The 24,977-nt window shown below is 53.9% G+C and overlaps 2 protein-coding genes across 9 annotated transcripts in view; one reads left to right on the top strand and one right to left on the bottom strand.

The window, feature by feature from the left end:
- SGPL1 (sphingosine-1-phosphate lyase 1) overlaps positions 1-11,785 on the bottom strand; it is a 74,930-nt gene extending 63,145 nt beyond the window's left edge. Inside the window, exon 1 of the mRNA XM_049646167.1 lies at positions 11,379-11,785. Within this exon, the coding sequence (XP_049502124.1) occupies positions 11,379-11,652 (274 nt within the window). The 5' untranslated portion in view covers positions 11,653-11,785. The remainder of the gene's footprint in view (positions 1-11,378) is intronic.
- TBATA (thymus, brain and testes associated) lies at positions 11,262-24,041 on the top strand. Of its 8 annotated transcripts, none has more exons than XM_049646173.1 (12): positions 11,262-11,382; positions 11,914-11,962; positions 12,972-13,128; positions 14,491-14,726; positions 15,674-15,829; positions 16,560-16,583; positions 16,695-16,771; positions 18,230-18,406; positions 20,310-20,391; positions 21,139-21,283; positions 22,760-22,812; positions 23,822-24,041. In XM_049646173.1, the coding sequence occupies exons 3-12, from the start codon at positions 13,079-13,081 to the stop codon at positions 23,905-23,907; spliced, it is 1,086 nt and encodes a 361-aa protein (XP_049502130.1). In that variant the 5' UTR covers positions 11,262-11,382; positions 11,914-11,962; positions 12,972-13,078; the 3' UTR covers positions 23,908-24,041. The 8 variants fall into 8 exon arrangements, with proteins under 8 accessions (XP_049502130.1, XP_049502128.1, XP_049502129.1 ...); XM_049646171.1 differs by having other exon boundaries at positions 18,215-18,406; XM_049646174.1 differs by having other exon boundaries at positions 11,264-11,382; positions 18,233-18,406.
- The last annotated feature ends 936 nt before the right edge of the window (positions 24,042-24,977 follow it).

Genomic DNA, 24,977 nt, shown 5'->3' with positions numbered 1-24,977 from the left:
TACCTCGGGAGGGGAACATGTGTACCCAACACAGGCCCAGACCCACAAGAGGGACCCAAGAACATCAGTTTAATCTGAACCACGCATGTCTAGGATGAGCTCAGTTGAGATCCAAATCTGGGCTCTGTGACTGGCTAAACCAAGCCCAGCCCCCTCACCGTGTTACTGTTGGCCCCTCTTCCTTCCCCACTGGGACCCCATCCTCATGGTTGGTCAGTCTTTCTAAAGTTCCCCTTGCCCCATATGGGCACCCTAGGCCTTATCAAGTCTTGTCCAAGAGCCTCAGATCTATTTGTTCCTACAGGTTTTGTTCTTGGCAGACCAGTACATCTCAAATCAACCAGACCTCACACTCTCTGGTTATGGGGGTTACAAAATATATTTGTTATAATCAGGGGGTGTACCGACCTATGCATATAATTCTCTCGCAATGCAGTACAGTGACCTAATTTTAAAAGTGAAAGCCAGGTCATGAAATCGTACATGAAGTTGGCAGATACGTGGACTTACAATGGATAAGCAGGTTTTTAAGAGAAAACAGTAATTATTTGAATATTGTCGCGTTTCCTTTGTTGACATTTGAAAGAAAAAAAGGGGGCTAAATCAGGATCCTTGTAGAACTACCTACAATCATTGTGACCTGGAAAGCTGCAAATGCACACCAGTATGGAGGTGTTGTCTCAGGGACTCAAATACTATGTTAGTAGCCCTGCCATGGGTGATGTGATTTTCCAAAATGGTGGATTAGAATTGTAAAGTTTCAGGCAAGGTAGGACAACTCACATGCAACTTTCCACATGGTGGCTGCACTTCAGGAAGCATGTATAATAAAATCATGGGGTTTTTTTTGGGGGGGGGGGAGGGAGAGAGAGCATGTGAGAGAGAGAGAGAGAGAGAGAGAGCATGCATGAGCAAGGGAGGGGCAGAGAAAGAGGAAGAGAGAGAATCCCAAGCAGGCTCCATGCTGTCAGAGTAGAACCCAACATGGGGCTCGATCTCACGAACCATGAAATCATGACCTGAGGCAAAATCAAGAGTCGGACACTCAACTGACTGAGCCACCCAGGTGCCCCTAATAAAACCATGTTTTCAAAGAAATCTACTCCTCGCATGAAAGTGACATTGGGATTTTGGCTCATGGGACCGTGACCTGGTTTTTTCCCTACATGAACATTCTGGCAAAATGTCAAAAAGATGTGCAGGACCCAGGGGCAATTCTTCACTGTGAGGGGCTGCCCTTGCAATGTCTGTATGGCCAGATCGCTATCCTCATCATGTGACAAGCAAAATTTTTAAATTTGCAGGATGCCCCCTTGGAAGCTGAGCCGACCCACTGAGACCTGCTACCGTGGACTGAGGCCAGGAATGCACTTGAGCACAAGCCTCATTTTATTATCTGCGGCTGAGTATGTCAAGCTAAAAGGGACTTGAGCACCGACCAGGCCCAGCCTCCCCAGGTAGCATTGCATGTCAGAATCTCCAAGAACCTTTTCCAAATCCACATGTCAGGGCTTTCCTGCAGACCCGGTGAATGGGGAGTGGGGCCAAGACATCTGTATTTTGAACAGTCCCAGGTGAGAGGTGCCACGTTCTACCCATTCTCATCAGCTTCTATGCCTTGGTCCCACAGCTAGTGGAGACTGAACCTAGAATTCCTGGCATTTCAGCTCCAGGAGCCTAGGCTCTGGAAATGTAATGAAATGTATGGGTTCTTGTGCCAGCTTTGGGACTCGGGCGCTGTGTGGCCTTGGATGAACCGTTTACCCTCTCTGGGTCTCAATGTTCTCACCTCAAAATTGGGTACAGAGGGGAAGCTACAGTCCAACTCTGGCAGTCTAGAATTCTCTACGCCTCACTTTGGTTATACTTCCCAGAGGCCTCTGTGTAGGAACTCCACCTCTCTGTCCCCAGGTTCCCGGCAAGGGCCCTCCATCATGCAGTTACTTGGTTGGGGTGGGTGTCTGTCCCAGTCCTGAGCTCAGGGTGAGCAGTGTGGCCAGAATGCCCAAGGAGGCCAGGCCCCCTCCCCCTCTCCCAGCAGTGTTGACACAGATAGGGTACAATGAAGAGGTCCAGGTAATACAAGTCCGGTGTAAACAGAGGACTAAGGGGGTAATTACGAGCGTTGGCCCGTGGTTACTCCTTTCCTGGCCCTGCAGAACCAGCTCCCAGGCTGACTCACTCAGAGGAGCTCTGGATTTACACTGAGCTCAGGGTCAGCGGAGGAGGGGAGAACGTCCATCCCCACCAGCAAATAAAAACCTTGGGGGTTAGAAACAGAGTTAAAGTAATTTTCTCTAGTAGGTTTAAAAAAAAAAAAACTTTATATTTATATTTGAGAGAGAGAGAGAGAGAGAGAGAGAGCACAAGCAGGGGCTGAGCAGAGAGGGAGGGAGACAGAGAATCCAAAGCAGGCTCCAGGTTCCAAGCTGTCGGCACAAAGTCCTACATGGGGCTCAAACTCACAAACCAAGAAATCATGACCTGAGCCGAAGTCGGATGCTTACCGACTGAGCCACCCAAGCGCCCCTCTCTAGCAGGCTTTTAAAAAGCTAAGGGCAGTCATTCTCCATGCCCAGGGGTGTTGACCTGGCTGAGGGATCAAGGAGAGCTTGAGCTGAGTGCACAGGATGAACGGGAGTTAACCAGACAGAGAGGAAGAGACAGAGTGTTCTGGCCGAGGACACTGTATGTGCCAAGGCCCAGTGGCAGGGACAAAAAGGCCGGTGTGGCCAGAGAGACAAGAGGAAGAGGGAGGAGAGGGAGAGGCCGGGGTGCAGGTCATTAGGGACAGTTGTGTAGGGCAAGTGCACAGCCGCACCTTCAGGGACCCAAGCAGGTGAAGTGACTGCCTCTGGCTCATTCATTCACTCATTCATTCACTCAAATGCTAGGTGACAGTATCCTGGGCAGGGGATGTTTCACTGAACGAAACAAAGATCTCTTTCCTAGTATGACTTAGAGTCTAGTGGAAGGAGTCAGACAAATAAATGTAATAAGTAAACTACAACAGTTCGGTAGAAAGTCCCCAGGACGGAGCAAAGAAAATAAATAAATAAAATAAAAGCTGAGTGTGGGAAACCGAAACTGTGGGGCATGAGGCAGGGTGTCATGGGCGCCGCGGTTGTAAGCAGAATGGGAGAATAGGCCCAACGTTTCCATTTTTCAAGGTAAGTTATAAATCCAGAGTTTTTTGGTAAAATCTCTCAATGTTAAAATCGTGATGTCCTGGGAGCCTGCTAGAGTCAGCAGTTACTTTCTTCTCTTTGCTAGGACTCCTGTAGTGCCTTTAGCACCCAGAGAGACAGAGCCCAGTTACAGGGCCGTTCACTGCCCCAAAGAAGCCACATTCAGAGACTACCAGTGACGCCTTCAGCCTTGTGTGGGGAGCTCTTCCTGTTTTCGCAGGTGCCCAAGCGATTTCGAAGTCCCTGTCCCTTGGGGCAGACACGGAGGAGCTGGCCACAACCTGCTGCTCGCCCAAGTTCTGCCGGGAAGACTGTTGCTCCGGAGAAGCCGCCCTCCCTAGAGCAGAAAGGACGCGTGGTGCTGACACCCAAGCACACTCCTGACCCCTCTGGGCACTGGGGAGACAGATGCAACATACAGATCACTCTTTATTCTCCGTTAGCAACAGGAAACAGCATGAATTCCGGACAAAAGGGGCTCAAAAACGCTGAAGGACCATGTCGTTTTTTCTTGTTGCAATTTCCATAATTCATCTTGTGACCATGATGTAACTTGCTGAATCACCCCGGTTTGTTAATTCCTGCTTTCCTCCCCCTGAGAGAGAGAGAGAGAGAGAGAGAGAGAGAGGGAGACAGAATCTGTAGTTGTATGGTGGTTGTCAAGAGATCTAAAAGCCCTTTATAAAGGGGAATGTGACCAAGGAACTCCCAGAACGTTGGGCAACTTATCCAAACGTCTTGAAGTTTTGTCTTTTAATTGAAATATACCCCGTGGACACACAAGTCCACAAATCAAAGTCAAGCTTCATGAATCTTCAGGGAGTCAACAGCCGTATTCAGCACCTCTACTAAGGAACAGGGCGTTGCCAATTCGATTGTTTTTTATTTTTATTTAATTAATTAATTATTTATTTAATGTTTCTTTCTTTCTTTTTTTTTATGGGCAGATATACAATATTTATTGGTGGTAATATTCCAAGTTCAAAATATGGTAATTATATCCATATTAACCTACAAATTTAATGCAATTCTAAAAAAAAATTCCAGCATGTAATGTTAATTTATTTCTGAGACAGAGAGAGACAGAGCATGAGCAGAGAAGAGGCAGAGACAGAGGGAGACACAGCATCCGAAGCAGGCTCCAGGCTCTGAGCTGTCAGCCCAGAGCCCGACGCGGGGCTCGAACCCACAGACCACGAGTCCACGACCTGAGCCGAAGTTGGCCGCTCAACCGACTGAGCCACCGAGGCGCCCCTCGATTGTTTTTTAAATGAAAGCAACTGAGGCTGGGGGCGAATGTTCAGCTTCCTGTCTGAGGCCACAGGGCCCCGTAGGATGAAGCACTTTTATCTTTATCCAAATATCAGCAAGCAGACATTGAAGTCATTTTAATCAGGGGGCTGGTTGTATCACATTTGGGTCTTAAATCAGTCCCTCTGCACTCTGTGGAGAATGGTTAGCTGCAGGTACAAACGGACAGACTAGTTCCAAGGCTTCTGCATTCATCTAGGCAAGGAGTAGAGCTGATCGGTTCCAGGGAAGGTCAAGGGTTGCTGGGGCCATAGCCCAGGCTATGTGGAAAGCACTTACCTGGTAAGTCTTCCATAAATGGCAGCCCATCGCAATAATCATCTATCAGTAGATGTACTGATCTATCTGTGAGGTTAGATTGTACCTGGAGAAGATGACCTTCTCTTCTAGAGAAGATGGGTGCTTGGACTGATGAGATCGTACTGGAGTAGGGTGGGCCCCTAAGCCAGTGTGACAGAGGTCTTTCGAAAGGGGGAGATTTGGACACAGACACGCACATAGGGAGAATGCCACGAAGAAGATGGAGACAGAGGTCGAGATGATGCTTTTCCAACCCAAAGAACACCAAAGATTGCCAGCAAACCACTAGCCGAGGGGAGAGGCATGGGCCAGATTCTTCCTCCCAGCACTCAGAAGGAACCAGTGCTGCTGACAGCTTGATCTCAGATCTCTAAGTCTCCAGAACTACGAGACAGGGTCTGTCATTCAAGCCACCCAGTTTCTGGTCCCGTGGTGCAGCAGCCCTAGCAAATTAATACACTGAGATTCCCAAACTCAACTCAAACTTCGGTGGGTTGACACAGGCAGCATGGGAAGGGCGGGGTGACCTATCCATTCCTAGGAACCTCATGTCCCCTCTGAGCCAAGTGTCAGAACAATGGTCGGAGACGGGGAGCCCCCAGTAGCCCTCGGGTCCACTGCTGGCTGGTGGGCAAAAGCAGCCTGAAGCTAATCCTTGAGGCGACTGCTACATTTAGCCTTGGGGGCATACAGCAACACCTGCCACTTCCGAATGTCGCAGGAGGCGCTACAAAGGAAACCGCTCGCTCGGACATAGTTCAGATGCCCACTCTGACTGTCTACTCCTCGTGTATCTCAAGAATTGCAAAAATTTAAACTATGTCCATTGGCTGCCCTTCAAACATGTAAGTCAAGGCTCCCTGGTTATTGCATCATGGTAGACCCAATTAAGCTCATTTCATTCGAATATTCTTACAAGTCTCTCCAGTACACAAATCATTCCAGTCCTTTGAAGCGAGTTGTTTATCGCTAATAAGCCTACTCTCCACCGGAGTTCGCCCCCTCCAGGGAAGCCTTACAAAGTTTCTAGCTGGGAACGGAAAGCCCTGAGGGGATTTCCCAGTGTTGTCTCAGGACACAACCTTACAACCATAAAAAACAAGTCTAAACCAAGGTCTCCCAGCAGAGAATCAGTTACAGTATAGGCGCGAACAAGGGTCCACCAAGGCTGCCGGGGCCATAGCCCAGGCTGTGTGGAAAGCACCTGCCCGGTAAGTCTTCCATAAATGGCAGCCCATCGCAATAATCATCTGTCGATAGATGCACTGATCTGCGAGTTAGCTTACCTCTGGAGAAGATGACTTCAAAGGGAAGACACCATACAAAGTTCAGTCAACGGAATGCTCTTCTTGAACTTGGCCCACAAGGCCTCTTATGATCAGTCTCTGCCTCTCTTCACCGTCATCTCCCTCACTTCTACCCCACACTGAGACTTTATTTCCCAGACATCGAGTGCCCACATAGCTTATCATCCAACCCGGGACACTTTTGAGGCCGAGGACACATGAAGGTTTCTGGGACAACAGGTGGAAACTGAACTGTTTGGCCCAATCTGGGCCTTCTGGTCTCATCAGCGGTGTGGAACTACTTAGAGTTCCTGCGACATGCCTCCGGCTCTCGTATCCCCAGACTTCTGCACACGCTCTCCTCTTCTCGGAACATCTCTCCTCCCTGCTCTACTGTCTATAACCCATCCCTCCGTGGAGCCTTCCCCAAGACCCCTAGGTGGGCTTGGGCTCTCCTTCCCTGTGTCTCCACTGTCCCCAGCACTTACCACATTCTATCTCCACTTCCCTGACTCCCCACAAGACCTGTAGCCTCCATTTTTTTTTAAAGTTTATTTATTTTGAGAGAGAGACAGAGAGAGAGCGTGCACAAGTGGCACATGCATGAGCATGAGCAGAGGGAGGGCAGAGAGAGGGGGTGAGAGAGAATCTCAAGCAGGCTCTGTGCTGTCAGTGCGGGGCCAGATGCGGGGCTCGAACTCATGAACCGTGAGATCACGACCTGAGCTGAAATCGAGAGACGGACGCTTAATCGACTGAACCTCCCAGGTGCCCCCAAGACCTATAACCTCTTGAAGACATCTTTGTACGCTCTAGTCTATTCCATGGTGTAGGTACTCAATAGGTATCTAGTCAATGATTTTATAATTAGCCTGGACAAGAGGTAGATGTGTCCACTAGCTTCATTTGTCTGGAGGGTTGTGATCACAAGGAAGACCTACGTTTGCTTTATGAGACCCTAAGGGAAGAACAAGAATGCCAACTGGAAGCCTCATGGAAATATACTTCAGCTCAGTATTAAGAAGAGCTTTGCCGCCCAACAGGACTACACAAAATAAACAGGGAGCGTCGAGCAGTAGAGAGCTTTCTGTCACCAGAGCTGTTTTATTGACAAATTCTGGCACACATTTGGTAGGAATCTTGAGGCAAGGATTCGGGCATGTAGTGGGTGAATGGCCTAAATAACTACCTTATGCTCCATGATTCATCCATTCATTTATTCAACTAGTATTTACTGGGCACCAGGGATTGCACCAGGAACCCAGTGAATTCACACAGAACAAACACACCCATGTAACCACCGTGCAGAGTGGCGGCCTATGCGAGCCGATGAACAAGGCAGATTTGGCCTCCGACCCGGCGGCGAAGAAATAGACGTAATTGAATGAGTTATTGGGTGTCAAAAGGGAGTGTGACGGGACAACTTGGGGTGGGAGTCAGAGAGACACTTAGCTCGCAAAAGGATGAATATAGGAAGCTTGTGTGGTTCCATGACCTTAGATGTCTCTAGAGGGCTCAGGCTTCTTTTCTCTTCTGTGATGCCTGCTCTTCCAGTTGGGTGACCTTCCTGAGCGCTGGCTTAGGCCAGTCTATACCTGTCAGCTCCAGAGCTGTGAGTCCTGCTCAGCTGACAGGTAACCAGGTAACTTTGATCATCCCAGGGGAACCATGTGTGGTCTTTAGTTACACCCCTTCTCTCCTCCCCTCTTCTCTAAAAGACCACCAGAAGGCTAGTCACACAGACTTGGAGACAACAGAGGCACAGGCAATGCCATGGCGGGTGTACCCCAAGAGCCTGGCCGACTCTCCGTTTTCAGGGCAGCCATCAAAGCACCCAGTGGTACTGGCCACAGTCCAGAGCTCCACATACAAAACAGAAAAGACACAGCAGGTGAGCCAAGAGGCACGTGACCCCGGGACTTTCTCCCGCACTGATGGGGGACAGCACTAGGGTAACACAGCAGCTATTCATGAAATGTTCACATGATTTGGGCAAACAATAATCTAAAAAAAATACCATGCCCCAAGTCTTCACTATGGGCCAGGTGCTGTGCTGAGTGATTATAGGCGCGTTATCTTATTTAGGGATTGAACGGCCCCATAAGGGGCAGAATTATTATGTTTACATTACAGAAGAGGAACCTGGGGTCTAGAGGTTGTCAAAACTTATCTGAGATCACATAGCCAGGAGATGGCAGGCCCAAGGGTCTCTGGAGCCTGTGTTTGTGGCCTCTGTTCTGTGGACCTTACGTGGCGATAAATGAAAGCCCAACAAGGCAGAAAGGGTCAAAATGAGCTCTCCTGTTTGAACTCCAGAAGTCAGTGAGTAAGCCCTCAGCAGGACGGGGATCCAAAACTGAGTTCAAGGCCTAGGCAACGTCAAAAGAAAAATAATGAACCAGAAAAAAATGTTTTCTTACTTATGTTACAAAGGGATAACTTCTAATATATAAATGCATATATTCATATGAGGACTAACAAACAGAAGAAGTGGATAAAAGATATGAACAGAAATCACACAAAAAAAGTATCCAAATAGCATTTAGGCATAGGAAAAGATACTCAATCTGACTAGAGAAAATGCAAATTAAAGCCGAACTAAGGCAGCATTCATCTCCTGCAAACTTGAAAAATGTGTGGGATGCAGCTATTGTGGCCTTAAATGTAGCATAGATTTGGAAAGAAGGAAACCGAAGGTCAATGACGTAAGTATCCCTATCAAGAAATTATGAAAGGAACACAAGGCCCAAAGAAAGGAACACAAGGCCCAAAGAAACTCCCTAAAAAATGGAGCTTTTTAAGGAAAAAAACCTCACAAAAATAATAACCCTTGGCCGGATGAATCAAGGAAAAACAAAAGAGAAAGAAAGAGAGAATGAACAAATCCAGTCCAATATCAGGAATGAAAAAGCAGGCCTCACCATACCTCCTGGAGACAATGCAAAGGTACGGCCTATGCTCCAAACTTGAAAATTTCTGGAGAAATTCCTCACAAAACACAATGGAAGCCAACACCAAAATGACAGAGATGTTAGAATGATCCGATGAAGATTTTATAGCAGCCATGATAAAAAATATTGTTTCAGTGAGCACTTAGAAACGCATTTACAATAAAGGCGGGTGGGGATAGAAAGCTGCAGCAAAGAAATAGAAGCTATAAAGAACAAAGTGGCAATTTTAGAAATTGTATAAATGTTTGTAGCACCTGTCACTAAGGACTTCTCTGATCATTAATGTCCTCATCTACGGGGCTAACTGAGATAACCCATCTGAAAGGATGAGCACAGGGCCTGGCACATAGCAAGTGCTCTCTATAAAAGTTTATATTGCTCCTCTTATAACTGAGGCATCCAGGCAGGAGGGCTAAACTTCAAAGCATTTCCAGGCAGACAGACCTTCCTGTGTTGGATGCTCTAAAAAGAAGCCGACTAGAAGCAAGTTTGGTAACAACCTTACCCAACAGTGTATTCCCTGAGGTATTCCCTCCACGCCAGGCAGCTGCAATCTGCCTGCAGGCCTGGTGTTTGGTCCTGAAGAATACAATGGAAGGGGTGGAAGGGGAAGGGGGGCTTTAGATCCCCCAAGTGGGCTGGAAGCAGCAGGGAGGGGCTGGGCAGGAGGGAAGAAAGCTTTGTCTTTTTTTTCAAACACAGTATTGTTTATCGCAATAGTAGCCAGGATTCCCAGGAGGGTGGAAGAGGGGGCTTGCCGAATGGTTTCAAAGGGGTCCCCTCATTCCTGCAGAGACAGGCCCCGGAAAAGCCATACTTATAAGGAGACCATCGTGACCTGTATGGATGGAGAAGCACTGGGGGCAAGGAACAGATCAGGGACTACCCCACCAGTGGTCAGCACACTCAGCTGGGAGCGGCAGAACTTTTGAAAGAGTCGGGTCTGTCTCTAGCTTTCCTCCTTCCTTTTTTTCCTTGGAAGAAGAAGACTCAGCGTCAGGTACTTTCCCTTAGTTTACCTGTTTGCCCCTGCCGCAGTGTCTGATCTCCTCACACCCGTAGGGACTGAGGGATAGCCTTGTCTCATTTTACGGACATCCAAGTTGAGCCTCAGAGCAATCAAGTGAATTACCCAAGGTAGTCCTCAGACTAAGGACCCATCCCACCTACATACTATCCCTAGGGGTGCCCGGGTGGCTCAGTCAGTTAAGCATCTGCCTCTGGCTCAGGTCACGATCTCACAGTTCGTGAGTTCGGGCCCCGTATCGGGCTCTCTGCTGTCTGTGCAGAGCCCGCTTCAGATCCTCTGACCCCCTCTCTCTGCCCTGCCCCACTCACACACGCGTGTTTTTTGTCTCCCTCAAAAAAAATTCCTATCTCCATCAAGACATAATGATTATTTCTACCATTTTAGAGCACCTCTTGTGTGCCAGGCATAAGCCTCGATGCATTGCTTCCCTAATCGCGGGAACAGGGGAGGCCACCCCGCCTTATAGGCAAGGAGGTAGGAGCTCTTACTTAGTGCCTAACACTGTCGGAAACACTTCAGTATGCATTGAGTCACTCAGTCTTCCCGACAATCCCATGAGAGTGAGTGGAAGTAGCATCTCCATTTCAGAGATATGGGAAATCGCGGGTCAGAGACATCAGGTAATCTGTCTGAGGCCACACAGCTGAGAAAGAGCACAACCGGTATTCGAACCGAGCCTTCTCACCACCGTTCTGTGTTCCCGGCAGCACAGGAGACTCACCTAAGGTGGGACATCTGACAGAATCAGTCAAAACCCCAGCCCAACTGAAGACCAGTCTTTCCACCCAGCTATCCTGCCTAGAGCGGGGCTGGAGGGATGCTCTGGGTCACTTGGGCAGCCTCCCTCCCTCCGGCTAAGAGACAGCTGGTTGCCAATCAATCCCCAGAAACGGCCCGGCACGTGTGGAGGCAGAGCCCGCTATGGTGGCATCAGACCCGGTCGGGCTGACAGAGCAGGGCCCCAGCTCCATCAGCCTTCTCTGCCAGCTTCTCTCTCCCTGCCTGCTGCTTGCTGGCTGAAAGCAACCCCAGACTCTCATCGTCTCCCTGGGCCCCCACTGAAAACACAGTGCCAGGGGGAAAGGGAACTTGGAGGGGTAAGAGGAGCCGGGGTGGTGAGGAGAGGGGCGCTGGGGAGCTTGGTTCTGGAGTTGTGGGGAAGGGGTAACCTAGCAACCACTGGCTCACGTAGTCACAAAGCCCGACAGGCTTGCCTGCAGAATCAGCCGAGCTTCCCTGTTGATGTGCCCTCTTGCTCCTTTCTGCTCAGGCACCAGGGACTTCTTACCCACATGCTGTAGCAGGCACTTACCTCGGTGAGTCCACGGATCTCTCCAGGGGAGGAAGTGGACACCAGAGCCAGACAGGGGTCCAGGGGGAGCTGAGACAGGAAAGGGATGTTCAATCTCAGGCTTGGTGTGAGCATTCAGACCCCTTGGACTCAGCTGGTTGGGGCCCCAGGCAGAGAGGGAAGCGAGGGCAGAGGCAGACACAGTGGGGCCCGTCCCATCCCGCTCTGGAAAAGCAGGCCTGGCCTGCTCGAGTCCCTGGTGACCTTTCCACAGCAGCTGTGGGTTGTGACCCATCAGTGGCTTATAAAATCAATTTAATGGGTCACAGCTAACATTTACAAAATAAAAACAAAAAGTGAGATGAAAATATCACTGTGCATCGGATGTAGCAAGGATAAGTGTTGCTTCGGGATGTTCCTGCTTCAGTTTCACATACACAAAAGCGTGTGCACACGCACACGTGAATCAGGTCACAATGTAACAATGAGTTTCTTACTATGAGCGCAGTCAAGAGCGTTCGAAAGTCTCCGTTCTAACAAGTACTTTCTCCTGTAGGCAGATGGGTTTGGGGCTTCCAAATGGCCTGTTCTCAAGCCTGCAGCATGTAAGTGCTCTAGATCGCAGCCCCTGTCATCGAGAACATCCACAGCTTCCCTCCAAGGAAGTTCTGCCAACTGTTTTTCTCCTTAAAGGCGTCAAGTCAGGATGTTTGGGTCCTTGCTCTGGGACCTCAAGTCTCTCCTTCCCCAGTCTCAGGCAGTGCTGCCCCCCCCACCCCGAGTTCCACCCTAGCCTGATAAGCGTTTGGCCCTGGGGATTTCTGGGGTCCCTTGCAGATCTTGTGACCGAGAGTTAATTTTCAGAATGCACTGACTTCCTGTCCCAGCTCCCTTCCTAGCACCCGCAATCCCTGCACTTTGGGGACAGATAAATAGATACATCTATGTAAATGTAAATGTAAGTGTATATGCATAGCTGTATAGCTATATTCGGATCTATAGATTTAGACTGATCACAATTCCTCAACAACTATCATCCTTCATCCACTCCACTGATTTAGTTTATTTCATATTATAATGGGCACCAGCAAGTGCGCCTCTCAAACCAAGAACGAGAATATCATCATTAACACACCTTATGTACTCCCTCCCCATTTCAACACCCCCACCCCCAACTTCCCTCGGAAACAGCCACTAGCTGAATCACCGCAGTCAGCGTTTTCTTGCCTTTTTCCCCTCATTTGATCACATTTGTGAGACTTTTGCTTGCCTTTATACTTTATTTTTAAAAAGGATCTCAGGCCGTAAGGTTTTCTGGGACTTGCCTGCCTTGACTTTGCAATTGTATTTGTGAGATTCACCCATGTCATTCCGTGTGGCTGTGGTTCGTTTTCACTGCAAGGTGATGTTCAGCTGACCACACAGAGTACAGCTCCATTCTTCCGCCATGGGATGTTTGGTGTTTGCCAATTTGAACAATGTTAGTCTGAACAGTCTCACAGATGGCCCCGGTTGCCCTTCTCTTGGCTGAATGTCTGGGAAGGGAATTGCTGAGCGGTACGGCATACGCAAGTATTCGGTTTTATAAGATGCTGTCCATTCCTCTCCCCCAAGTGTCTGTGCCGGTTTACAACTCCAGGAACCGCCAGTCTGTGAGAGTTCCTGTTATCCAACTTCAATGCTAGGGTTAAGTGCGCCGGCCTTTATCCATTAGAAAGTCTATGATGGCTACAGAGGCGAAGACCCCGTTGGCTGAACATCCACTGATGAGGTAGGACCCCAAGCGCCTGCCCTGCTGACCAAAGGGGTGGGGGGGTGGGGCAGGGGGGGCAGGCGTGGCCTGGGGAACTCACCTGACCTAGGGGCCAAAAGACGCAGTCCTTCCCTCACCCTCTGCTGCCATCCGCCAGGTCCCCCGTGGGTTCTCAGGCCTGAGTTAGCACAGGTCACAGACTGGGTCCCTCCCTGGGGAGGGAAAGGACACAGTGGCAGGGGGTAGAGGCACCGAGTGCAAGAATTCCTGGGGTTTTTAAGGGGCGACTCCCTCTGTCAGTTGGGGTAGGAGAGACCAAGTAACTGCACCTTTCAGAGAAGGTTTGCTTTATTTCTTTAAGTCCCAGATCCCTTAGAGGCCGATGGAGGACGGCACCGAAAACTCAGGGGCCTGGTCAGCGAAATCCTCAGAGGGTCCCGGGGCAGAGCGTCTTGCTTAGCATATCCAGAGTCCGTCTCTTCTCCAGAGGGACTCCCTTCAGCCAGGGCCACCGGGAGAAAGGAATGCAGACAGAGAGAAGGCAGGTGGTCTCACCAGGCCCCAGGTGGAGAGCAACCCCCCTTTGGATCCTTGCTGGACTGACCTTGAGCTCCTCCTCCGGAGGCAGGGCCCAGCATCGTCAGGAGAGGGAAGGGGTGCAGGGTGGAGGACAGACAACCTGAGAAGCTTGTCTCCAGCGAAGCCAAGCAAGAGCTTGACGCTTCCCCGAAGCGTTGCAACTCTGATAGCTGCCCCGTCAGCTCAGCATCTCCTGGGAGCGGCCCCCACCGCAAAGGACTTGCTGACGTGGTCTGGCCTTGTTGTTCCAGCTTTGGCCCTTGGACGCTGAGTCTGGGCCAAGTCTGCGCGGAGGGTACAGGGACGGGGTGGGGGTGGGGGGGGGGGGGGGGGGGGGGTGTTGCCTATAGCTGGCTTCTCCTGGGCTGTCAGTAGTTGGCTTGGGGAGAGGCTCTTTGTCTGCCCCCTGCCCCTGGAGGTGTATACGAGGCACCTTTGCTCCAACCCACGTATTTGGATGAGTAGGTGGGTCTATGTCCTTTTTCCGGCTTTAGAGATGGTTTCCGGGAGAAAACGGAGATCTTGGGAGATTCATCTGAGTTTTCTCAAGTAGATCCTAGCTCCCTGTGGAAGCACCTTAGGAAGACAGAAGGCTCCCTGGGACTGGATTGCGCCAGTTGGGAAAGGACCCCGGGGGGGGGGGGGGGCCTGGCTTTGGGTGCCATGGGGGTGGAAGTGAAATCCTGGAAAGCGACTTCAGTGTGTCTCGGGACTAGACTCCATATAAGCACTGAGCTCTGAGCTTGGGTGGGCACTGCAGCCAGGAGGCTCCATTAGCTTCTCCTTGACCTTCTCCTTCAGTCCAAGGGCTCATCTGAAGCCTGAAAAGAAGTTAGGGCACAGCCCAAGGAGCCACGGGAACGGCAGACCATGGAAAGAACTGATGATTCCAGGGATCGTGGATTTCCAGCTGATCCAAGCGGCGCTGAGGACCCCCAAGGCCCAAAGCCCCGGGGCCTACCGCTTTGGCCGCCTCAGCCACCACTCCTTCTTCTCCCGGCACCACCCCCACCCACAACACGTGACCCACATCCAAGGTAGGCCTGGGGGAGGTCAGGGCCTAGCTGAAGGTGGTGGGCCAGTCTTGAGAACTGGAAAGGGAGGATGCAGCCCCTGTTTCGGAGCTGAGGCCCAGAGAGGATGGAGATTTGGGTCACAGAGCTGCCTGGCCACTGGCAAGCACTTGGTCAAGGGAAGACTGGACTTGTGGGGCAGACCTCAAGGGCAGACCGTGTAGCCCTACAGGATTTCCCTCATTGCCAATTCTGCCATTTTAAAAATCAGAGAAACGGATGAATGTTCGGCCCCGGAACTGTACTCCATTCTCTAACGCAGGCCAATTCATCCACTCAGCCATCCATTCATCAGGTATCTTATTCAGTGGGAACTCTGGGTCAGGCACTTTTTTTAGGCCCCGGGGACACAGCAGGGTAAGACAGTCCCTGCCGTCATGGAGCTGACTCTGACGGGGAAGGATAGGAAATAGATAAGTGTCAGAGTGTGGTAAGTGCCAAGGCTCTAGAGGGGAGGAGACCTGATTAATAGCACGGGATTTGAGCAAAGAACTAAAGCAGAGAGGGCGTGAACCGTGTGGATATTGGGGGAAGAACGTCCCAGCTGGGAACAGCAAGTTCAAAGGCCCTGAGGCAGGTATCCTGGTTCTGCTGGAGGAACAGCAAGGAAGCCAGTACAGCTGGAACAGAGTAAGGAGGGGTAGAAGGGAGATACACCAGAAAGGAGGTGGGGGGGGGGTCCAGATTGTGTGGGCCTTAGAGGTCACCCCAGTTACCATTAAACCATCTCACTGAGTCAGTGGGAGCCACTGGAAGGTTGAAGACAAAGAAGTGACAGGAGTGACTCTCTTGGCCTGCCTGATGGTGGTGTAGACCAAGGAGGTAGCAGCGGAAGAGTTAGTGGCCCTGCTCTAGAGATAATCAGAGATAAGGCCCAGGCCCTCCTTCCCACAGCCTCTAACCCTTCACAGATTTCACCGGGAAGCCCATCTGTGTCGTCAGAGACAAGTTCTCTCTGGCCCCCTCGCCTCAAGCCACACTCTTATCCCGCTGTCTGATGGCGATGCCCACCATCCCTGTCCCCATCGGAGACCCGCAGTCCAACCGGGACCCCTGGCTTCCTTATGGTGGGTACTTCGGCAGGTGCCTGGGAAGGAAAGGACCAGTGCTCTTAGGTCAGTGGGGTTCCGTGGGGCACCCTAGAGTTTTCCACATTTCCTCAGACAGCAGAATCTGCGTTTTTCCCCACTGCCCAGGTCCTCAGAAATGTGGCCCCTACTCAGATTTGAGGTGTTTGAGGCGTTATCACAGAGGACGGGCAGATAGTCACGTGATTTACAGCTACAGGCAGGAATGATATTGGAAATATTGAGCAGCTTGTATGTTCAGGCACCAGTCAGTGAGAGCCATCCAGCCAGAGATGGGGCTGGAGCAAAAGCTTTCCGGAGGCCCCTGCCCTGCCCTGCCCTGCCCAGTCTGACCCTTCTGGAAGGGCCAAGGGAAAGCCCGCCGGCGGGGGTGGGGGTGGGGAGAGCCCCCAAGGAGGAGGAACCAGGACAGCCCTGCAGCGCAGAGAGGCTTGGGAGGCTTTGCCAGGAACAGTCCAGCATCTGAGTGACTGGCACAGCATAGCAACTGAGCCAACCTCGGTGCCAGCCTCCGGCTCCTAAAAGAGGCCAAGCTAGATTAAACCGCAGGCATCTCGGCCCCTGTAGCCAAGCATCTCCAGCACCTCCCCGGGGAAGCCACAGGCTGGGATATGAACTTCAGCCCCCTCCGGTAGCGACCGCACTCACCTACCAATGGGGGCATTGCCGCTCCTTCCCTCAAGGGCACCGCCTCCCCCTCTCCCTGTAGGACACAGGGCAGAAGGCTGGGGAGGTGAGCAGGCTCTCCCCAACACCCCACAGCCCTCCCAGTGCGGGTGCCGCAGGGAGGGCAAAGAGGAGGACCCCGGGTATCAGCTGGCAACGTCTTGTCCCCTCGTCCCAGAGGCCTGGAAGAAGGAACTGAAGAACCTGGCTTCTCGGGTGGCCGTCTTCACCGAGAATGAGCTGAAGAGCAAAGAGGTGGGTGCGGAACACAGGAGCTGTCTGGGAAGGGGTGCGACGGGGCCGTCCCTTGGAATCCCTCCCGAGTGGATTCCACCTAATGGGGTGCAGAGACAGCACTCACGAGGGGCACTCTGTTGGCCCGGGAGGAGGGGCTGCGCGGCACCAGCGGAAGGGGGAGGTCCATCGTGGCTAGGTGGAGAAGTCCAAGAAGGGTTCATAACAGAGGTGGGATGTTTAAAACCCGACGGGGGAGGCATTCCTCGTGGGGGCAGGCGGCTCAAACGCTCAGAAGCTGGGAAACGCAGGATATCTTTAGAGACCGGGACTGAGGTCCAGGGAATTGAAGTGGGCAGCCATCGGGGGGAGGGTGGGAAGGGGCCGACTTTGAATGTGGGCAAGAAGAGGCGTTTGTTCCTAGTTTCTCAACTTAGTGTAGTGTCAGATCTCCTAAGGAGCGGAGGACCACTGAAGGCTTTCAAACAGGATGGGGTGGCCTCACGGGTGCTATTTGCTGGTAAGCCAGTAAAGGCAATTGGGAGGCAGCTTGAAGGTAGTTGGAATTGGACTTAGGACTGGCCTGGCCCTTGGGGACAGAGTCTGGTCCTGCCCTTGTCTTTTTTTTTTTTTTTTAATGTTTATTTATTTATTTTGAGAGAGAGAGAGCACAACAGCGGGGAAGGGGCAGAGAGAGAGGGAGGAAGAGAATCCCAAGTAGGCTCCATACCACCAGCACAGAGCCCAACATGGGGTGCAGTCGCACGAACCGTGAGATCATGACCTGAGCTGAAAGCAACCGACTGAGTCACCCAGGCACCCCCTGCCCTTGTCTTGGGCAGCAGAGTTCTCATCCCTGCTTTGCAGCTAACTCACTGCAATGCTCACTGCAACTCAGCTAAACTGTCTGGGTCTCACTTTTCCTACCTTTAAAATGGGAAGAAAGATACTACCAGTCTCAACTGGGGTTGCAGGGGTAGGAGGTCCCAGGCCTTGTACCCACAGGCCTGGCTCAGAAGGGTTTTCCCAGGGCAAAGAAAGGATGCCAAGCTCTGGGGGAAAGACCTGGGGGCAGCTGAGCTAGGAATTAAGGTAGGCGATGGGGGCCTTGGCCCAGGATACTGCTTTCAAATCTCTGATGGGCTTGGAGGGTTTGGGCAGGGAGCGTCTACCCAGGAGGAAGTATGAGGACTTCAGAGGACCACCAGGGGCTCCAGCATTCAAGAAGTTCCAGGAGGAAGAACTTTGGCTTTAACTGATGGGCTCCCGGCTGGGGAGAGGGGTCCAGAACAGGGTGGGGCTGGCCCGGTCATCCTCCCAGGTCCCTGCAACGCTGTGATGCTGGGATTCCAGGAGGTGATGGTGCCCTGGAGGTGTGACTGGGCCTCCTTCTCTTCTGCTCTGGCTTCTTCCTTGAGCCTCTCTCTCTCTCTCTCTCTGTCTCTCACTGCCTGGAGTCTCTAGCTACTTTGCTCCCAGCAGAAGGAGGAGCCTCCGCGGGAGCAGGGAGCAAAATACTCAGCTGAGACCGGCAGGCTCATCCCCACTGGCACCAGAGCCATTGGCCACCGTCACTCCCGCCAGGACCCACGGATTTATCCCTCTGGTAAAGATGGAGGAGTCCAGACCTTCAAGCTGCCGGATCAGGAGCTGCTGGTGAGGCCCTGGGAAGGCTGGGGGCCACAGGCCCAACCGAGGCCTCGTCTTGAGGGCTGAGAACGTGGTGGTTGCTGCTCCCAGGCTCACAGTAATCCCACCAAGGTGCTTACAAACTGCTTTCGAGTGCGGCCTCTCCCAGGGCCGCTTGTACCCGAGGCTGTGAGACCTGGGAGTCAGGAGCCTGGATCCAATCCCCTGCGGCCTCCAGGTTTCTGTGTGAGCCTCCCCCACCCCCGCTCTTTGAAGGCCTTTCCCATAGGGGCTTTAGTGCCAGGATCTACCCAAGCTGGGAGCAGGAACATGTCTCGAGGGGCTGCTCCAGCCGTGGCACTGGATGAGTTCAGGGAGGGAGTGAGACGCGTGGAGAGCAGGGTCCTGCCGGCCGTGTCCCCAGCCCACGCCCTGGTGTGCTGCAGCCTACAGGCTGCAAGGCCAGTCCCAGCCCGGTACCCGCACACTCTGGGGGGTTTGGTCTGTACCACATGAAGCAGAAACCCACCTCCTCCGCGTGCAAGTTTCCCATCGAGGCCTGGCATGAGTCCGTGACTGATTCCGCTGGGCTGAGGCGACTTGAGGGTCCCCTGTGACAACGCATACGTATTCTCCAGGAAAGGTTAGACACTGAGCCAGCATCTCGACACCCTCCCCGTGATCAGCACTTCCGAGCACGCGGTCCCTTTGGAGACTTACAACAGTCCCGTGAAGTGGATAGAGCAGACAGGGCCCAGGATCCCCGTTCCACGGATAGGGAGGCTAAGGCCCTGCCAGGTGACATTCTGTGGCCCAGGTCCCCAGAGAGGGAGCAGCATAGCTGGGACTAGAGCAGTACTTTCTCCACCATAGGGCGGCCTCATCTTGCCTGGAATTAGGTTCTCAGGTCCTGTGGGGAGGGGGCACAGGGCAGGTAAGTTGGATGCGGAGAACGGAGAAGGGCCCAGGGGCACACCCAGGGTGGGGGTCACGACAGCAGGCGGGTATCTGGGGATAAGGGGGCACCCTAGCAGGCATAGGCCTGGGAAGAGCCTTGGCCTAGTTCCCACTCTGCCAAGAATGAGACAGACCTGCTGGGGACTGACGGGGCCCCTTCAGGTCATGGGAAGACTGACCGCCAAGCACTAAGGGGACCCCGCTTTCCCAGGACTGCAGGGGCTCCACCTCCCACCGCAGGCCCCAACTCCAGCCGACCATAGGCACAGCCGCCCCCTTAGCCCATCTGACACAGAGCTGGATCTTCCCCCGATGACCCGTGACTGGAGAACACAGGGGAAAGAGGGCCCCGAAGTGGCAAAGGTGCCAGAGGCTGAGGAACCGGCTGACAGCAAAGTATGCACGCTGCTCGGCGGGACGGAGCCCCACGCTGGGCGATCTGCGGCATCAGCCAGCCCTGGCCCTCAGCCCGCCCATTGGGATCACCCCACCTCTTTGCTGGCATCTATAGACCCTGGGAACTCCAGGGCGGGGAGGCCTGTGTGGTCCCTGAAACCCCCACACCAAGGATTCGGTGCGTCTCCGAGGAGCTGACTGGTCAGCTCTGCCTTTGCCTCCCCAGTGAGGGACTTTGGGGTAAAATCAGCCCACGCAGGCTTCACAAATGAGGGGCCCACGTACCTGATTCAGAGGCTGCGTTCTGCCACACTTTCCCTGCTAGGTGTCCTTTCAAGGCCTCAGATTCCTCATCTGGCCAGTGAGGAGGTTAGGAATGTCCCTCCAGGACTGGCGGGAGAGAAAGCACTCCATAAAGTGCGAAGTCACAGGGAAGGGGACCATTGGGGGGGCAGGGTCCATCGCGGGGACCATTTTAGCCAAGCGTGTGGCTGTGGGAGCGGGAGGGGGGCCTGTGCTGCTGGCTGGCACGTGCCATCCGGGCACCCTGACCCAAGGCCTGTCCTCCTGCCCACAGATCCTGGAGCTCCTCTGCCAAATCCTGCAGACAGACTCCTTGAGCGCTATCCAGTTCTGGCTACTATATGCTCCCCCGAAAGGTGAGGACGCAGCCCGTGCCCACGTCTTTCTCGAAGTGGAGGGCCTTGTTCTCTGCTTCTGCAGGACTTGGGTGTCATTCGGCTCCCGCCCAGGGCCTTCCACCTGGGCCCCCTCTCCTTTTCTGGAGCCCCAAACTAACCTTTCCCAGCTGCACCACGCCCCTGCACCCTCCTCCTCCGTCCTCAGTGGGATTGCCCCAACCCTGCTTCTCGGAGGCGCCTCTGCGCTGACCACTGGCCATGGCACCTGGGAGGGAGGGGTGCCTCCCTCACCCCCTCACCAACCGCCGTGGGGCACACGCACACACAGACGCAACACGTGCACATAAGCACACAGGCGCATGCTCACGAACACGGGAATGACGTGCGCGCGCACACTGGGACACAGGCCGGAAGGTGTATCCCAGCAGGGGCCGAGCAGAGAGAGGGGAGGCGGGGCGGGGGAGGGGCAGAAGGCAGGGGAGGAGGCAGGACCGGTGGGCTGGTGGGTGGGCTGGTGGGCGGGCCAGAGGGGGCCAAGAACAAGGTGTACACAAATGAAAGAGTAGTGACAGAAAGGGGGGAGAGGGGGGCGAGGAGGGCCGCGTGCCCACAGGGGCCACGACAGAAGAGGGAGCTGGAGGCAGAAAGCTGCTTGGGCCAGGCTGGGCAGGAGAGCTGGGGGCCCCTCTTCCAGCCCGTCCCTTGTGGGGACAGGACAGGGTGGGTGTAGCCACTGAGGACTGCACCCCCTGGCTGTGCTTGCAGAGAAAGATTTGGCCCTGGGGCTCCTGCAGACAGCGGTGGCGCAGCTCCTTCCTCAGCCCCTAGACTCCATCCCAGTAGAAAAACTTCTGGATCAGCTCCAGGAAGGCCAAGAGCCATCTCAAGAGAGGAAACAGCCACCCTGCAGGTGAGCTTTGCACCCCTCCCCGCAGTTCCCAGAACTGTTCCCTCGCATTCAGCCTCCTGTCCTCCCAGGTGAGGCCAAGGGTGGTCCAGAAAAGGCATCCCGGCGCTGGCCGCCGCCTGGGCTGCCGGAGCCGATGCTGGGGAAGCGGGAGCGGGCCCGGGCCCTTCCTCAGGGACCCTCCAGTCCAGCCGGTGTTGCATGAAGGCCCCTCTGCCAGACCGGACCTTGGCGGCTGGCTGTGGGGGATGCCCAAGGGGTGACCTGTGTCAGCTATAAACAAGGCAGGGCTGGAGAAGCCGCATCTACCCCTCCAGATGCTCTCGGTCTTTGAGAAGACAAGTAGAGGAGGAAAGCTAACACAGGCAAGCAGAGATACCTTAATGCCGGGGTTAAGCGCCTTGGATGGCTGGAGGAGACTGGGAAAGGGAAGCCCTCACGAAGCAGGTGAGGAGGGCCTGGGCGTCAGCAACGGAACTAGCAATAGCGGGTGCCCACCGTGCATGCCTGGCATGTCCAGACAGACACTTTACACGTCTGTGGTCCATACAACCGCCTGCATTTTATAGATGAGAGACCTAAGGCTCGAGAACAGTTGATTCGGCCTTGGGCTGGTCTAACTTCTGAGACCAGCCGCACGCAGATTTGCCGGAGACCTTGTTAAAAATGCGAATACCTAGAGATTCCAACACAGCAGGTTGGGGACGAACCGGGGGATGCGTGATTTTGACAATCTCCGGAGCTTTTCTGATAGAGCTTGGGGAACACTACTGACGTAGGGAGGATTTGCAGGAGCAGATGAGAGCGTGGGGGCAGTCAGGAAGGGAAGGCAGGAACGTGCTCGCTCCAGGGGACACGTGTGGGGTGGCTGCAGCATGGGCAGGGGGGAAGGAGGCAGGTGTTCGTGCTCATTAACCAGAAGGCCTGGCTTCTTGCTCTGGCCCGGAACGGGATGCTCTTTTCCACTTTGAGAGACCACGGGAGGCACAGAAGGAAGGCAGGCTTCACTATGACCTGGGGCAAGCCACCGCCCATCTGGTGGCCTCCGTTTCACGTCTCAAAACCCCTCGCCCAGACCCCTAGGGAAGAAAATTACACTGGGCGCATAAAAAGGTTTGCTTTGGTGCAAAGCTGAAGCCCTCTATCAGGGCAGCAGAAATTCTGTTTTCTCCACTCACGGGGGAAGGCTTCCTCTCTGCGAGGAAGCAGGGACCAAGCGAGGGCTGGGGTGGGCTGGTGCGGGGGCCTCCCTTACCGCTCCTGGGGCAGAAGGGCCTTGGCTCCTTGGGGCCACAGCAGGCAATGGAGTCACAGTTGTCTGTCGGGGTCCCGCTTGGGTGGTGCCAGCCAGGGACAGATACTTTGGGGCTCTCCAGGAGGGGGGGGCTCTTGCGTCTCCCCGGAGCACTTCCCTGCCTCCACTCTGCAGCAGAGGGCTCAGGCCTCGCCTTCCCAGATTTGTCTTTGTGTCGGTTATAGCCAATCCTTGAAGAAGACGAAGACACCGCCTCTACCCAAAGGCGACAAACCGGGTAAGATTCCACGCAGAGGATCATCCTGGGGGCTCCTCGAGGCCAACCCTGGCTGTACTCCTCGGGTGGGGGGGGTCAAGGACCCCAGAGATGAGTCCCAGTCCTAGGGAAGCTGCCCATTCCATCCATTCATCTATTCACTCATTCATTTGAGAGAGGCTTGCTTAGCGGCTGTGAGTGGGGCTCTGGGGAAGATTCCAGACAAGTTCCTGCTGCTATAGAGCTTCTAGCCCCATGAGGAGGAGTGCAGACAACAAATAAAAACACCTGAGGGGACAGATGCCAGAGGAAAATAAAGCAGGGTAAAATGAGGGACAGTAAGAAGGACTGGCAGGGTCGGGGGAGGGCTCCTTGGGCTGAACGACAGGCAGGATCCAGCCCTGTGCAGGTCTGGGGAGAGCCCAGAAGTAGGGCCCTCACCCGCCTGGTGTGTGCGTGAGAGCACGAGCAGGCATAAGCAGGCCAGGGTGGCCGGGGCCTTGTGGGGCAGGACAGTAGTAAGAAGGGAAATGGGCCAGGTGGGCAGGGCCGGCCCATGGTCTCATGCAGAGGGCATAGGCGTGCACTGGAGGGTTATATGCAGGGCATGGGGGACCCCTCTGTCTGCTGAGTAGAAAATGGACTGTTGGGGGCAGGCGGGGATGAGGGGAGACCGGGGAGGAGGCTGCTACATGGTTCTGGTGCCTTAGGCCAGGGCAGGGGGAGAGAAGAGGACAGATATCCAGCATGTACACGATTCTCCCTCACTAGACTGTAAGGGGTCCCAGGGGCCCGACTGAGTGTTTGGCACAGAGTAGGCACTCCTTGGGTATTTGTTCCCTGGGTGTAGACAGAGAGGCAGTGGTGAAGCTCAGGGAGGGGAGTCGGCCCCTCCCGAGTCACCAGCAGAGCCCAGAGCAGAAGCGGGGCTTGACCCACGTCTTGGTCCACCTGGGTCTCCCGAGCAGCTCCCAAGTTGGGGCCTGTCCCCTCCCTGTCCTCTCCTGACCGATGTCTTCCCTTCTCCCAGAGTATTTCGGGAAAGCCCAAGTCCTCCGAATGCATTCAAGCCAGAACGCAGCAGAGAAACCGTCAAAGCCAGAGGCAGAATGCTGAGGAGTCTGAGCCACTTTGCCCACCCTGCTCAAGAGCAGCCCCCAGGTTCAAGGTTGTTCCCAGCCCTACGGCCTCAACAGCAACCCCGACTTTCCTATCACAGGGAGCCTATTAAAAACCTGCCTTCCCTTTAAGAGGTCAATTCCATGCCTACTCTCGGTAGTAGGCCTGTGCCCCACTCCCTTGAAGAAAGCCCAAGTGGAATCACTCACGCCGGGCTCAGCTGGTTCTGTGTTCCTGAGAGCTGAAAGGCAGCCTGAGAACGAGGCTCTGTCCTTCCCGAGCCAACACACACAGGACTCTGGGTAGGTCAGAGCGGAGGTCAAGAACCCACAGCCCTCCATAAAGTAATACCAATACCTCCATCACTACCAGCTTCTCCCAGAAGCTCTCCTAATATCATCGCTCCCATTTTCTAGATGAATAAATCAGGGCTCAAACCATCTGTCCAAATCCACACTGCAAGTGGCGGATCCAGGACCCAAATCCAGCACGTCTGGCTCGGGAACCCCCCCGCTCTTCCCCGCTGTGCTCTACTGCCTTGCGGACAGCAACCCTCACCAAAGGTTGTGGCTGCAATGCAAAAAGCGTGAGCGTTAACAAAAACGGTGGTCGGCAAGATCAAGGAGGGGACGTGGCGGAAATGTGACCCAGCTGGGGTTTCGCTCCCCTTTACGATCTAGAGAAGATGGGCTTTGACCCTCTGGGGAGTCCAGCGTGAGCCTTGGGATTTCTGCAGATTCCCTGGGAAGCCAGGGCTCGGAGATATGGGAGGCGCTGAGGATCTACAGTGTCATGGTCGCCTGTGGCTCTGAGCTCCTGCTTCCACTGAATTAGGTCCGTGGATCACCGCTCCGTCCTCTTCTGGCCACTCGATTCGGCCCCACCTCACGGGCACCTCAGACCGATTGCGTCCCTCCGGGTTTCCTCAAATACCCCGTTCACGCAAACCTTGTGTGTGCCGCAGGCTTCAGTCCAGATCAGGGGCTGGACGGGGATTGGCTGTGGATCCAGCCAACAGCTTGACGTCCGTAAGAGATCGCCTTGTTTTTTTTAAAGTCCCCTCTCCC

This window comes from Panthera uncia, chromosome D2 (assembly GCF_023721935.1).
Source record: "Panthera uncia isolate 11264 chromosome D2, Puncia_PCG_1.0, whole genome shotgun sequence".
Lineage (NCBI taxonomy): Eukaryota > Metazoa > Chordata > Mammalia > Carnivora > Felidae > Panthera > Panthera uncia.
This window is presented reverse-complemented; position numbering and strand designations above follow the sequence as displayed.